Source organism: Camelus bactrianus, chromosome 19 (genome assembly GCF_048773025.1).
Source record: "Camelus bactrianus isolate YW-2024 breed Bactrian camel chromosome 19, ASM4877302v1, whole genome shotgun sequence".
NCBI lineage: Eukaryota > Metazoa > Chordata > Mammalia > Artiodactyla > Camelidae > Camelus > Camelus bactrianus.
The window spans coordinates 21,791,547-21,806,191 of NC_133557.1; the positions used below are offsets into that span (position 1 = coordinate 21,791,547).

At 50.6% G+C, this 14,645-nt stretch overlaps 1 protein-coding gene across 4 annotated transcripts in view; it reads right to left on the minus strand.

The window, feature by feature from the left end:
- The window catches only part of SULF2 (sulfatase 2), a 109,672-nt gene that overhangs the window by 72,759 nt on the left and 22,268 nt on the right, over nucleotides 1–14,645 (minus strand). For all 4 annotated transcript variants that reach the window (XM_074347394.1, XM_074347396.1, XM_074347395.1 and 1 more), the window contains exon 2: nucleotides 8,683–8,957. In XM_074347394.1, coding sequence (XP_074203495.1) covers nucleotides 8,683–8,857 — 175 coding nt within the window. In that variant the 5' untranslated portion in view covers nucleotides 8,858–8,957. The remainder of the gene's footprint in view (nucleotides 1–8,682; nucleotides 8,958–14,645) is intronic.

The window sequence follows — 14,645 nt, forward strand, 5'->3', positions numbered from 1 at the left end:
GGATGCGTGTCAAAGTAAGTTTACAGTAGGCTAGTCAGTGTTTGTCGACCTGTCACAAGAGATGATTTCGTGCACGACCGGTGTCACAGAAAGGCATTTTGGGAAATGCTGATTTAATGCTCTCTTCTAAAGGTCTGGGTCAGAGCAACCGCTATCTCTGGGGACTTAGTGGGTGCTAGGGGTGCTCAAGATTCAAAATGTGCCCCGATTTTGGCCAGTCCTGGGGCTTAGGTGGCTCATATCCACTTTCTGCCGTAGCGGTCTGTGTCGGCTGGGAGAGGACGCACCCCACGCCCGCCGCTCCCCTCCTCCCCCAGGATAAAGTCCTTGGCCTCCAACTTGGGCGGCACAGCATAGGAAGCACTGGTGTTGATGGAGAACTAAAGAGATGATGCTTTCTGATGCTTGTTTTCTTAAAATTATAGGTAAACAATGAGCGTCTGTGATGTCAGGCCCTCCTCGGAAAAGCAGTGGGAGGTGGGCGGTGGGTAACAAACCCAGGGTCTCGACTTAGATCTACATCTAAACCATCGCCATTTCTTACCTAGACTTCTGCAGAATTTTAACTGAGAAAAATTTATGCAAAGTCTTTGGTTCAATGCTTGGCATACAGAAAGGACTTGAACCATGCTAGCTTTAAAAAATTCAGATTATGGCAGCTCCCAACCACATGCAGTATAACACAGAGTGCATAAACTGCCTCTGGACAGTCTCTTGTCTGCATGTGTGTTGGATTTAGGTCTGCTAAAAAGTGCTAAAAAAAAATCTGAATTAATTGCTAACTTTAAATTTTTAATTGGGAGATTTCACATCAATCCAGCTTTCGGGCTCTGCGTGAGAAATGCCAAGACCTGGCCTTGATGGGCCCAAAGGCAGGTGAATCTGAGTAGCAAAGGCCGGCTTTAGCAGGGCCCCTCTCCGGTTCCCCATGGCCCCCATCAGGCCCACGTCCCTTATATGCAGTACCTGCCTGGCCCTGAAGGCACTGAGTTTGCAACCCTTAGCTGGCTCTGTTCCAGCTAAAGTGACTGGCTAAGTAAACTCGTAAAGTAAGGATTACTGTCGCTGGGAAACCCACAGAAAACAGGCTTTAAGCGGGCGAAGACGAGTTGTGGGCTTAGGTAAAGAGGCTCGACCTGGACATGCAAGGGGTGGAGGCTGCGAGCTCGGGCCACATGTGGGGAAGCATGTGTGTCCACGACCATCCTCCAGCCGCCGGTTCCACCCGCCAGGCTGGAATTCACGTGGCAGCCCTCAACTGGCCTTTGAATGTCCCTGGAATGCCCGCAATGTCACTGGATCAGACTGTGAGTTGCCCACTCATGGAAACACCTGTTTAATGGCCACAGGAGGCTGAATGCCCCAGACTCCGGGGAGGGGGGAAGAGGGGTGAGACAAAGGCCTGGGGGCCGAATAGCAGCAATCAGAGGCCACATCTGGGCCCAGGGGCTCCACTGTTTCCTGGAGCAATTACATTTCCTCCTCGGGCTGGAAGTGCTCACTGTCAGCTGGCAGCTCGTATCAGGCTTGCAATGCAATCTAGAAAAATTCACTGGATTCCTAGGACCCGTTTCTCAGATATGGTGGCAAAGGAGGAACCTTTCCTGACGTTTGGATACAACAAAACACAGGCAAATGTAATTGCTGGTTTTAGCTACAAAAAGCCAAGGCTCAAAACTGGTTCCTAAACCCCTAATCAGTTAAAGCAGATGTTGAGGGGGCAGTCCTGGAATTTCACTAATAAACATTGGACTGAAAAATCAGAAAAGTCCCGCAGTCAATTTTTTTCTCCTGCAACCAGAGCCAGCAGAAGCCCTGGGAGAAAATTCCAACCCAGTCCTTCTCAATGGAGGGGAGGTGCCCTGGGGAAGGGCGGTCGTGGGAGTAACAATGGCGCTGGGCAATCATCGGTCATTTCCTTTCCAAGGAGCTCCACCCAGAAACGTCCCTCCCATTTATAATCCTCCAAAAAAAAAAAAAAAAAACGCCGCCGTCGGCAGAGGCTACTGATTCAATACAGCAGAGTCTCCAAGGTGTTTCGCTCACTTTTCAGGCTGGGCTTCACAGAGCCACTCAGCCACTGGCCTGGCAGGTGATGTCTGCAAAGCAGCTTGGTGTCTGTTCTAAGCCTGAAAACCTGTTCCTCCTCCCTCAGTCTCCCATCTCTGTAAACTGCACCGCCATCTGCCCAACGGCTCAGCCAAACACCTCGGAGTCATCCCTGATTCTCCTTCCCTCCCACTTGCAATCCATCAACAAGCCCTTCTGGCCCAACCTTCAAAACAGAACCTGCTCCATCTGTCCCCCACCCCTCCCCCGCCACAGCACCTCCATCCCCTCCCACTGGGACAACTGGTCTCCCTCTTTCTGCCCCTGTCCCCTGGCCACCTCCTCTCCACCTGCAGCCAGAGTGAGCCACGGAAAACATGAAACACGCGTACTTGACCTCAGAACATTTCAGTGACTTTCCATTGGCCTGGGAATAAAATACAGACCTTCCCCATCTCTTCTCTGTCCCCACCCACATCCTTCTCTCCCTCACTCCCCAGGACCTGCTCCTCTTCTAAAAGTTCCTAGCAAGCTCCTCCCTGCCTGGGAGGCTCCTCCCTCAGGTTTCCATGTGAACGTCTCCTTCTGATGGTGCCAGTCCCACCAGTGCCTGCCATTTAACCACACACCCCCTGCTAGAGGTGCTGCCCCTTCCCGGGGCCTGTACTCCAGATCTCTGATACGACTGAGACCCTGGGATGCCCACCAATACCTGTTTCCCCTTTGTCCTTGTGAACAGATCCTGACTTTAATCTTCAATGCACTCAGCTAGGAAACTGCATTTCCCAGACTCTCCTGTAGCTACGCGTGAGAGTGGTCCTCCTTTTGGCCTTCCAGACCCACGCTCTGCCCAGTTCTCCAGCCCAGGGAGCTGACCTGGATGGGCTGTATCCACAGGTGTGTTTATACTCTGGCTTTGGACTGGGTTTGGCCAATGCGGGGCCCTGGCAGGAGATCAGATGGGAAACCAAGGATGGGGTGTGGATTCCTCCACCTCCCTCTCTGTTGTGTCAACAGAGCATGACAGCTCTGGTTGGGTGGTCCTCTGAGTCTCAAGGTTCCAGTAACCATTTGCTCCCCTCATCCCCTTGGTCTTGGATGACCCTACTGTCACTAAATAGCCTTGGGTATTGCACTATCATTTCCCCACACTTGCTCCCATCTTAGCAAAAAAGTTAAACCCTCCTTGAAATAACACAAATTTGAATGTTCCCCTGCATTTCTTACTAAGATTGTGTGGCTAATTAAGTTCTGTCCACATTGGAGGGGATGTCTGGGATGAGGACCTTAAAGGGAGCTGACTTAACCTGAAGGGCCATCCTTTTTGCCTTTCTGCTTCCACCTTCTTGCTGCCTGGAATGTGGCTGTGAGAGCTGGAGTTTCAGCAGCTATTTAGAACCATGAAGATGACCCTGAAGATGGAAGTCACATAATAAGCATGGTAGAATACAAAAGCAGAGAAGGCGCTTCAGTCCCTGATAAACTTGACACCACCAGGCCAGCCCTGAACTGTCAACTTCCAGACATTTTTATGTGAGTAAGGAACAAAATTCTATCTTGTCTCAGCCACTGTTATTTGATATTTTCTTTTACATGCAGCCAAGCCTAATCCTGGCGCACTTAGTTTCCAGAATTTAAGTGATCTCCCAAGTGTTGCTGAATTGGGGGGAAAAAGAAAACCTTGCAGGAATGTGCTTGGCAAGTGGAACACCAGGGTGGGTCCAAAAGAGCCTCTCTTCTTCCTGAGATAACCTGCATCCACATGTTTTTCTAACCCCAGTGTGCGGCGGCAGGAATGTCAGGAATTGGTATCTCAGAGAGGCTGCTTTGGAAGTTACCACCAATCTGATGTCCCGAATCTGGGCACACTCTTCTGGGCTTCCGGCCATTTGGCCCCCACAGAGCACCCAAGCCTGCAATTTAGAATTGCTTTCTGGATATCAGTCTGCAGCACAGGGCGTGGTTTCCTGTGTTCACAGAAGGGAAGAGGCAAACAAGAGCCTGGCCAGAAGCTCTCCGGAGCCTTTCTCCCAAAAGCCAGCCTTTCCCACAAGATAGCCCTCCAGGCGGGGTGCCTGCCACTTGCAGGATCACAGACCCCTCGGAGAATCTGGTGAGGCTCTGGGACCTGGGGAAGCACAAACAGGCGCATGATCTTCATACAATTCCCACCCTCTCCCACTCCTGGCCCGTCCAGGCCTGGGCCTCCCCCCTGAACTTCTGACTCTGAAGGCTGGCTGCCTTGGACAGCTCCTCTTGGCTTCTTTACAGGCATCTGCAAGTTACCAGGTCCAGGACCGAGCTCCAGACCACAGCTTTCCCCATCTCTGTAAGCAGAAAATCCCTCCTTGCAGTCAGTCAGGCCAAAACCTTGGAGTTATTGATTCTTCTCTCCTCCTCCACATCAGGTCCATTAGCACATCTTACCAGCTCCACCCTCTCTGTGCAGCATCTGATGACTTTTCCCCACTCTGGTCAGAGCCACCATCATCTTGTGCCTGGACCATTGCAGTAGACTCCTTCCTGCTCCTATTACATCCCTTCAGTCTGTCCTCCATATAATAGCTAAAGGGGACATATTAACACGTAAGTCAGATGATGTCAAGGTCCTACACTAGTGTCCATCTCATTTAGAAGGCAAAGTCCTCCCCCTGGTTCAAAGACCTTGCATGGCCCACCCTCCCACCACCACCCCATTACCTCTCAGACCTCACCTGTTCCTGTCTCTTTTGCTCACACTGCTCTGCCACTTTGCCCACTTTGCTGCTCGGTGAGCCTGCCCAGACTGCTTCTGCCTCAGGGCCTTTGTACACACTGTTCCCTTTGCCTGGAATGCTCTTCCTGGGGGAATCCCCTGACTTACTCCCTTACCTTCTTTGCCCAAATGTCCCCTTCTCAGGTAGGCCCCCCTACATAAAATCACAACTCTCCCTTTCCCCACCCCTCCTTGCTGACTCCCCTTCCTTGCTTTATTCTTGCTTTTTTCACCATCTTATATATTATATACATATTTTTGATTAACTCTTACCCTAGATATTAGCTCCCTAAGAGCAGAGATTTTGCCTAATATGTTTGCTGCTGAATCCCTGGCACCTGGTGGCTGCTCAGTACATTTCTCACAAATGAATGAGTCTAGTCCACCCTTTGAATCCTTGCTCCCAGACTTGACTGCACACCAGCCATTCTGCCTCCTTCTGGCACCAGCTCTTGAATTTTACTTTAGGGAATCACCCTTACCACCTCCCAGTCCTCATAGTTCATATGGCTCCAGGGACATGCATGTGACCCAGGCCGGCCAACTATTGTGTCATCCCCCTTGGGCTCTGTCTCCTGAACCCTCAGACACAAAAGTTACAGCCAAGTGGTGTCTACATTAACTGTGGCCCCAACACTAAAAGCCTATGACTCACATTCGAGAAAGTCCTTCCCTGTTCCAGTCTCCATCCTGCTGATCAGGTCAAGGAGAAAGTCTCGGGGAGGTGCTGCTTCACCTCTGACACCTTTCTCCAAACTGCCTACTACCTTTTACAACAAAGACACCCTGGCCTTGGCCTCCAGGGAGGCAGCATCTTGCTGAAATGTAAAAACACTGCTGATCTCATGGTACTCAGTTTTGCAGGGACTTTTCACCACAGGCAGTGGATACCAGTTGTTCATTTAGTCATCATTAAAGCTTCCTTTTAAAAATAATATTTAAGCTTCCAAAAGTCAGTCCAGTTCAAGTAACAGAACAGATGGCCCTGGGATGTTGCAAATATTCCCTTGCCCCAGGCAAGGTCCGCGACTAACGCATCGCGGTGTCTCAGCCTGTTCCAGCCCCGGAGGTTCACCCGGGGTTTGTCTGGGTTGAATTAATCTAGTAAACCCTGGCGGAGTCCACCAGTTTCAAGGCCTGTTTGACCAAAGGACACGTGCAAACAAGACCTTGGCTTCTGTATGCTTCTCCCTCATCCCCTCTCCTGGTGAAGAGGGTAGCCAAGACCCTGTTGGTCTCCGACGGTCCCCCAAACACTGGGATTTTCCTAGTCACTTTGAAAATGTATTGATAACAGAGGCCACTTCCTGGGCAATGTGCCCAAGCACCTGTTCCCTGGGCATCGGAGACTTCTGAGCGACAACTCAGGGAGGCACCTCAAATGCAGGGAGGGAAAGGAAAAATGAATATTCATCAAATAGGAAACGGGGCAAGCTTCTGTGCTGTGTCCCACATCTGTCCTCTCATCCAGACCCTAATGAGGATGGACGGCTGTTGTCCGCCCTGGGACTGGAAGAGAGCCTGGAATTATCTTAGTGGAGAAGTCACCAGCCCCGAGAACCGTCTGAACTGCTGCACGGATGAGCAGAAAATAGCAGATGATAAATTTTTTAGGACCACCCTCTGCGTGCCAGTTGTTGCAGACTGTGAGATAATGTGCTGGCCTTTTTGGGAACATGCATTATTGATCTGGGTCTGTCTGATGGTTTATAAAAAGCCCCCCTCCCCCCAACCACCTTGCTATCCTTCATCTCCCGAAAGAAGCACAGCCTCCTTCGAAAGCCAGTCCGGCTGTTGGAGGGGCTGGCTCGTTTGCGGAAGGGAAGACTTGCAGGCACCAATCTGTGCAAGTCAGTGCCGCTGGGTGGGAGAGACAGATGCCACCAAACACGAGGGCTCCAAACCCACTGCATCCGCTCCCCAGAATTTATCTTTCAGAAATCCTCGCTTGCCTGTGCAAAGACGAGCATATAAAGACATTGCCGGCAACGGAATCTGTCACAGTGAAAACTGACAAACATGCTCCTGATCTAGAAACCACTCAGTATCCATCCCAGGAGACTGGTTAAATAGAGCAGTGGTTAAGACCACAGGCTCTGGGTTCAAATCTTGCTGAGCCATGTTCTAGCTCTGTGACCTTGGACAAGTGACTTCACTTCTCTGTGCCTCAGTCCCGCCATCTAAAATGAAGAGGATGGATTTAAGTGTTTCAAGACAGCCCTGGTTTTCTCTGCTTTCCTCTCTCCCACGTCCTCATCATACCCTTAGCCCCTTTCCTTATATTTGGATATTCTGTTGGCTTTATTCAGGTCACAGATGCAAACTGACAATCAGATTCTGACATGAGGCTTAGTTAGATAACATAGGAGCAGCACGTTTTTACTGCAGCTAAGAATGGGTGTTCACCGTTCACCTTGGTTCAGGCCAAAACTCCCACCATCCCCCCTCCATCCAACCCATCCGTGCACATTTTACTGGTTCCACTGCTCCTGCCCTGGTCCAAGGTCCCGTCATCGCCTGCCCTGTTACTGTACTGTCCTCCAGTGGGCCTCCCTGTCATCCAATTTCAACAAACAGCCAGAGGGGATCCTAAGTCAGGTCACAGCCTTCCCTTGCTTAAGCACCCCCCCAACTCATGTCGATTTCACACAGAATAAAACGCGAAACCCTCACCATGGCTGCAAGGCCCCGCACGACCTGGCCGCATCTCTCTCCACTTATAACCTGGCTCCTCCACCCCAGCGCATGGGCGTTCTTTCTGTCCCAACCACCAAACTCATTTCTAGAGGTCTTTGCCTCTCCTGTTCTCTCCAGCCGGAATGATCCTTCCCCAGCCCTCCAGCTTCCAGCACGGCGCTCTGCACAGAGGAGATGTTTAATCAGTATCCTGTCAAATACATGAATCAATGTCTGGGGGGGGTCTTGAATTCCCAGGCAGAAGAACTAAGATGGAAGCAGCTTCAGGGGCCCCACGAGGCAAGGCCAAGGTGCCCCTGAGGTCAGGTGCTGCCCGCGAGGACTCCCTGCAAAATTCCACCAGAAACAAAATGCATGGTCCTATGGCCACATGTGGCCCATTCAGAAAGCTGCCAGGGACACAGGTATCAAATGTGTCAAATTGTCAATAAAAGCTCTGGGTGGTGATTGCTTCCTGGCTGCAAATTCTTTTTGCACTGATAAACTCCCCGAGAAGCATCTGTACTTGCGATCACTAACACAAACCATCATGAGGAACGACTTGCATGTACATAAATCCCCTTTGCTTGGTGGTTAAAAGACTGAATCATGTTTTTAATAATGGATCCCCAAAGGGTATAGATTTGCAGTTGGATCTTCACCACCACCTTTTCCTTTGGCTCTGAAGGCTTACCCAGTAAACCTTTCAATTTGTTGCCATCAACAATATTCAGTTATCCTTTGCTAGTGGACAGAGGCTAAAAGCCCACCCCTCACTTGTTCAGTTATTGGCAGGACCCAGGGTGAATGGCTATCTTCCTTGTGAACTAGCAATGGTCCTGATTATCTGCCTCCCTCGCTCCATGAAACAGTGCCTGCCTGACTCATTACTGAAGTTCCAGGCTGTAGAATCTTGCCTGGGATAGAGCAGTTCTCAACAGTAATTGGACAAAAATAACGAATTGGTCGTAACACTGCTTCTCTTTAAGACTTCAGAGAAATCCAGGAACGGTTCTCCATTAGGAAAAAGTTGGAGGCCTCTAACCCTGAGGACCCGGCTGTACAGCCACGTGTGTGGGTGACTTGGTTAAATCCACTGGACGTGACCCCTACAGGGTCTACACGAGTGTCTTGCGTGAGGAGCCTGAGACCCAGCACAGTGAGCCTGGAAGACGCTGCCTGCTAGCGGCCGGGGTGCTTACCGAGCTCCACGTCCTGGTCATCCGTCAGCACCAGGATGATGTTGGGCCGGATGTTTCTGCGGTCCCTCTGAAACCTGCCTTTCAGGCGGTGGTGGGACAGGAACGCCGAAGTGCCATCCAGCAGAGAGAAAACAGTTGCAGAGAGCAAGCAAAGCAGGACCCCGAGGGGTGCCATTTTCTGTTTCCGCGGGTCCCTTGCTTTTGGCAGGACGCAGGAGGCTGGAGTTGCGTTTTGTGGATTTCTTTCTTTCCCCTCTTCCGTCTCTACTCACGATCTAAAGTAAGAGGAAAAGAATCAGGTCAATCTCTATGTAAAGGCTGCCCAAGCGCTCAGACTTGCATAATGATTTCTACGATGGCTTCTGGCACGAACAGGGAGAGTTTCTTTGATCAGGGATGGCTATGGCAAAGCAAAAACCTAATTCAGCTGAAGTTACAGGAAAAGTATTTGCTATTGGCTCAGGCAACCGGCCGACAGGAAAGCCTTCTGAGACCACTTCTGCAGGCAGAATTTCTCCCCTGGACCCAGCGATCCTCTGGACGTGTTGGGGGCAGCCCAAGTCCCAAAGCAGGTGGTCAGCTTGTCTCTGAATCATCCAACCAATGCAACAGACAAATCACCCCCCAGAGGAAGGAAAGGAAGAAGCCCTATCTGGGCGAGTGGACACTGCTGGTCACCTCTTCTCTGCCGGCACCAGAGGGGATCAGAGGTGAGTGGATGCAGCCCCAGTGCCCAGGCGGCAGTGATCAGGGAGGGGTCCGGATGAGTGAGGCTGATGCTCTGGGCTGGGGGACTCCAAGTTTCAGTCCTGGCTCCGTCACTCACCAGCTGGGTCTCCCCAACAGTAAGCTAGCAAGGAACCTCCATTTCCCCATGAATAAAATGGGGAGACATGACTGTTTTAAGAACTCAGTCCGACGGGGATGTTTGTGAAGGCCTCCCCACCAACAGATCCCATAGCTGGGTAAGTTATTTGTATTGGTTTTAAGTTGCAAAATAAATGGCAAAAGAGAACACTGAGAGCTTAAATGTTGAGGGAGAAGAACTGTCACATTCACTGTGACCTCGGTCACCCCCTGACCCCAAGTCAGATGGGGTCATGAGCAAAGGTAGGGGAGGGGAGGTGGGCCAGTGAATCTTGGTCTCTGATCTTGCTCTGTATTTCGCTCTCCGTGGTCATTTTTCTACTTCTTGAGGAAATGAGCCTTCAAATCCTGTCCAGATATAGACTTTTGGTTTCATTTATTTAAAATGAGAGAGACAAAGAGCGAGCATGCAGACATGCTGGGAAGAAACCAAGCTCACTGAGGTTGGCTGAGTCACCGTCCCCATGACCTTGAAGGACTCCGTCTGCCCCTGCTGTTGCGGGGAACCCTGCCCCACCCCAAAGCTGCAGCTCAAAGAATTCATCAAGGCCCCCGGGCTCCACAGAAGGGAATGCCTGCGTCATCTCTCCCAGGGCTGCAACAGCCACTACGGGGGTCTCTCACTTCCTCCCCGATTCCCTGCCCCACCCTACTCCCCACCCTATGCACCCCAGGGCAGCCATGGGGATCTAAAATTCAAATCCAAACATATAACCCAGCAGGGCCTGGACTAGGTGAGATAGGGACGCACTCAGGGCACAAGTTTGAAGGGACACCCATTTCAGGTACAGGTGTGAGGCACTCAGCTCACTTTAGTTCCAGGCCTGACACTCACTTGCTCAGACCCTCCCCTGGCTTCTCATGGCTCAGGGCATAAAATGCAAACTCTACCCCAAGGCCTACAGGGTGGGCATGATCCTGCCCCTGTCTACCTCTCCCCCTTCCTCTCAACTGCTTTCCAGGCCACTGGCATCTTTCTGTTGCTTAGACAAGATATGCTTGTTCCTGCCCCAGGACCTTTGCACTGGCTCTTCCTCAAACCTGAAAGAGTGTTTCCCTAGATTTTATATGATGGGTTTATTCTCCTCTGCCAGGTCTTGGCACAAATGTTGCCTCCTCGGAGAGGCCTGCCCTGACTGCCCTATCTGGGGTGGTGCCCTGGTCCCAGGCACTCTCTGTACTTTGTAACCTGCTTTTAACATTTCCCTCATAATCCCTACTACCTCCTGCAGTTATCTCACTTACTGCTCAGTTCTCCTCACTGGGGGCTCAGCACCACGAGGGCAGAGACTGGCTTTGTGCTGGTCACGGCTCTGTCTCCAGCACCTAGCAGTATGCCTGGCACAATGTAGGTGCCAAAGAAATATTCAGATCAATCAAGGAATGGAGACCTTGCTAAGGTTCTCTGAGCTCTGCAGAGTGAGGGATGCAGGGCTGGCCAGGGTGGCGCCAGTGGCCTCAGTCACTGAACCCCTGCCCCCGTCCCCTGCCAGCCTCCCAGATCACCAAGGAGGCACTGTCCACTCTGAGGTCTCTGGGCATGCTGTGGTTAAAAAGACTCCAGGAAAGGGTCCGAGGTTGGGCCGCTCTTTTTTGGTCCCTTCTGATCAATTTTCCACTCTGCTCGGTACCCCAGGAAGCCGACCTCTGCAGACTGCATCGCCTGAAGCCCCTTCTCTCTGGCTTCCAGCTGGTTCCACCAGTGGAAGCCCTGTTGAGCAGTGGCAGGGCAGGGGGAGGCAGGCAATCAGCATACTTACTCTCCTCTGCTCCCTCCCTAGCATGCCATGGTTCCCCAGTGTCTCTGTCTCCCTGCGCCTGGCCACAGCTCCAGGTGGGGGCCCCTTAACCCCACCTCACTTCTGAAAACAGTGCCTTCAGTTAACTCCCCACAGGGCAGGCTGAGAACAGAGAGCAGCCTCCACGCAGGGCTTCCCTTGCCAGAGGCCTCCGACAGGATATCTGTGCAGAGAGACGAGACGAGGGTCAAGCCACTGGGGGAGCTGAGCTGGGAACGGTGGGTTTCATGGGACCAGAAGACAAGCATCAACTTCCCCATCTCCTCCTCGAAAGCTTACGCCTCCATCAGCCAGCACCGCTGCAGTGATGCGTGCCGGGCATCTGCTTTGTGCCATGTTATATGACAGTTAAAACATGGACTTTAAAGTTATTTGCTGGGCAAGCCTAGGCAAGTCACTTAACACTTCTATGCCTCCATTTCCCCATCTGTAAAATGGGTGTGAAGGATTAAACGACTTAATCCAAAGTGCTGAGACTAGAGCTTGGCACATGGTATGTATGGACTGGAACACATCACCCACAGTGAAAATCATTATTAGATGACCATCACCATCACCGCAGCTGGGTCCCAGGCCAGGCCCTCTTCAAGGTCTCCCTCAGTCTCCCCAACAACGCTCTCACACAGGTATGATCCCCATTTTACAGCTGAGAACAACTGAGGCTGAATCACTGTCCTAAGGTCACCTGGAGAGAAAAACGGCAGGGACAGTGCTTGACCGCTTTCCCTGACAGCCCAGCAAGGACCTCTCGTTTCCCAGCTTCTCCCATTCAAGTGTCACAGCCCAGTCTCTGCCATCTCTGGACAGTCCTCCCACTATTATTTGGTTCACATGCTTCTTTAAATGGCCTCATTTAAGAACAAAAACACAAACATGTGTTTCTGAAAAAGAAAACCTTCTATCCGAGGATAAATGGGAAAGCAGAGCCTCTTCCCTACAGACACACAAAGTCAAAGAGAGCAGGGGCCGTGTTCCTCCAGCCAACAGCTTCTAGTTCACATTTAAGGCCCTAAGCTGAGCCCCGGGCTCGCGGCTCTCACACTTACACTGTCTTTCTTTTCAAGGGAAATTAGCAAGTGTTGAAAGGCGACAAAGCACATTAGCACCATCCGGAGACTTTCTGCAGGAGGTAACGGGAGGCTTCCGAGGACTGAAAAGGAGATATGCCCTAGACATCTAATGGGTCTCTGAATTACCCCAAATCATTGGGGGGGGGGTCCTCGAAACATGTTGCTTATCAGTCCATGTCCCTCCACCCCGGGAAACACACTGGGATGCTTTGTGCTTTGCTCTTGAAACTGTGTGCTTGACTGCCATGCCAGTCAGCCCACTGAAATGCACGTTCATAAAACAGCCATCCCAATCAAAAACGGGTAGAAGACCCACAAAGACATTTCTCCAAAGAAGACATGCAGATGGCCAACAGGCGCATGCAAAGGTGCTTCATATTGCTAATTATCAGAGAAATACAGATCAAAACAATACGGAGGTATCGCCTCACACAGGTCAGAACGGCCATCATCAGAAAGTTTACAAATAATAAATGCTGGAGAGGGTCGGGGAATGCGGGAACCCTCCTGCATTGCTGGTGGGAATGTAAACTGGTGCAAACACTATGGAAAACAGCATGGAGGTTCTTGAAAAAACCAGAGTTACCATATGATTCAGCAATCCCACTCCTGGACATATATCCAGAAAAGACACTTGCACCCCAAAATTCTTAGCAGAACTATTCACAATAGCCAAGGCATGGAAGCAAGCTAAACGTCCATTGACAGATGATTGGATAAAGTAGATGTCGATATACGATGGAATATTCCTCCGCCATTGAAAGAACGAAATATTGCCATCTGCAGCAACACGGATGGACTAGAGGACACTGTATTAAGTGAAGTAAGTCAGGCAGAGAAAGATAAATATTATATGATATCACTTACGTGTGGAATCCAAAAAAATTATACAAATTCACTTATTTACAAAAGAGAAACAGGTGCACAGACATAGAGAACAAACTTACAAGGGGGAAGGATAAATTAGGAGTATGGAATTAACAGACACACACCACTATATATGAAACAGATAAATAACAAGCATTTACTGTGTAGCGCAGGGAACTATATTCAGTATGTTGTAATAACGTATAGTGGAAAAGAATCTGAGGCTGTAACACCTGAAACTAACACAATATTGTAAATCAACTATAGTTTAAAAAAATGCACATTCATGTTCCATTAGACAGACATTGAGTGATAAAATAATAGAGAATTTCCAAGGGATGTCTTCCAAACAGCAACTTTCTTATACCAGAAATAATGACAGCAAAAGTTTACTGAGGGCTTGCAACACCCCAGCCCCTGCTCTAAGCATTTTACACATATCAACTTGGTGATTCCACACACACCCCCATTGATATTATACCCATTTAATGGATGAGAGAGCTGAGGCACAGAGAGTTAAAAGCACTTTCCCTGATCACATGGCTAAATAAGGGGGAGAGATGGGGTTCAAACCCAGTCTGGCTCAAGTCAGCTGCTTCACCAGAACCTCCTGGAAGCAGATCTCTGGGTAAGTTCCTAAGATTTTTCCCAACCTCAGTTTCCTCGTTTGCCTCTGAAGCAGGAGGAAGCCAGGTGCCCTCTGATGCCTTTTTGGCTCTAGGCCTGTGATGCGGAGGCACAGGGGGGCCGGGAGTTGCAGCCTGTATCACAAGCCCTGGACCAGATGGTGGGTGGAGCTGGGGGACACGGTCAGCTGGACTCTGTTCCTGGTACCCAAGTAGGTCTTCTGAGCACCACTCCCTTCTGCTCCCGGGCAGCTGTAACCCTCCAGCCAGGATGCTGCTCCTCTGGATGGAAGTCAAAGCTCCACGAGCAGAGACAGAATAAAAGGAGCTAATTATTTCATCAGATCAAGTCATCACTAGGTTGATTTTTGATGAATTCCCTCGGCTCCCACATTCCCTGGTCTTGTGCGAGCTTCCCTCCGGATGCTGAAGGAATCAATCAAAAATGACACAAGGGATTCTGCCTCCATTTTTTTCCTTCTTGGTAAAGGATGCAAAGTGGCTGAGCCAAGGGAGTATCTAGTGAATCCGCGCAGCCCTAGCTGACCGAGGCCTGTCCATCCCTCGGACTCGGCCACTCACTCCCGCCAGCTCGCTGAGAGGTCCACCTGGCTCCTTGTCTTTGTCCTGCATCCTTCTCACAGACCGTGGCAAAGCCTTCCCAGCCCAGGAGGACATCTTGGGAAATGTCTCATGCCCCGAGCATTCAGAAACATCACTCCTGCTTCTGGCTT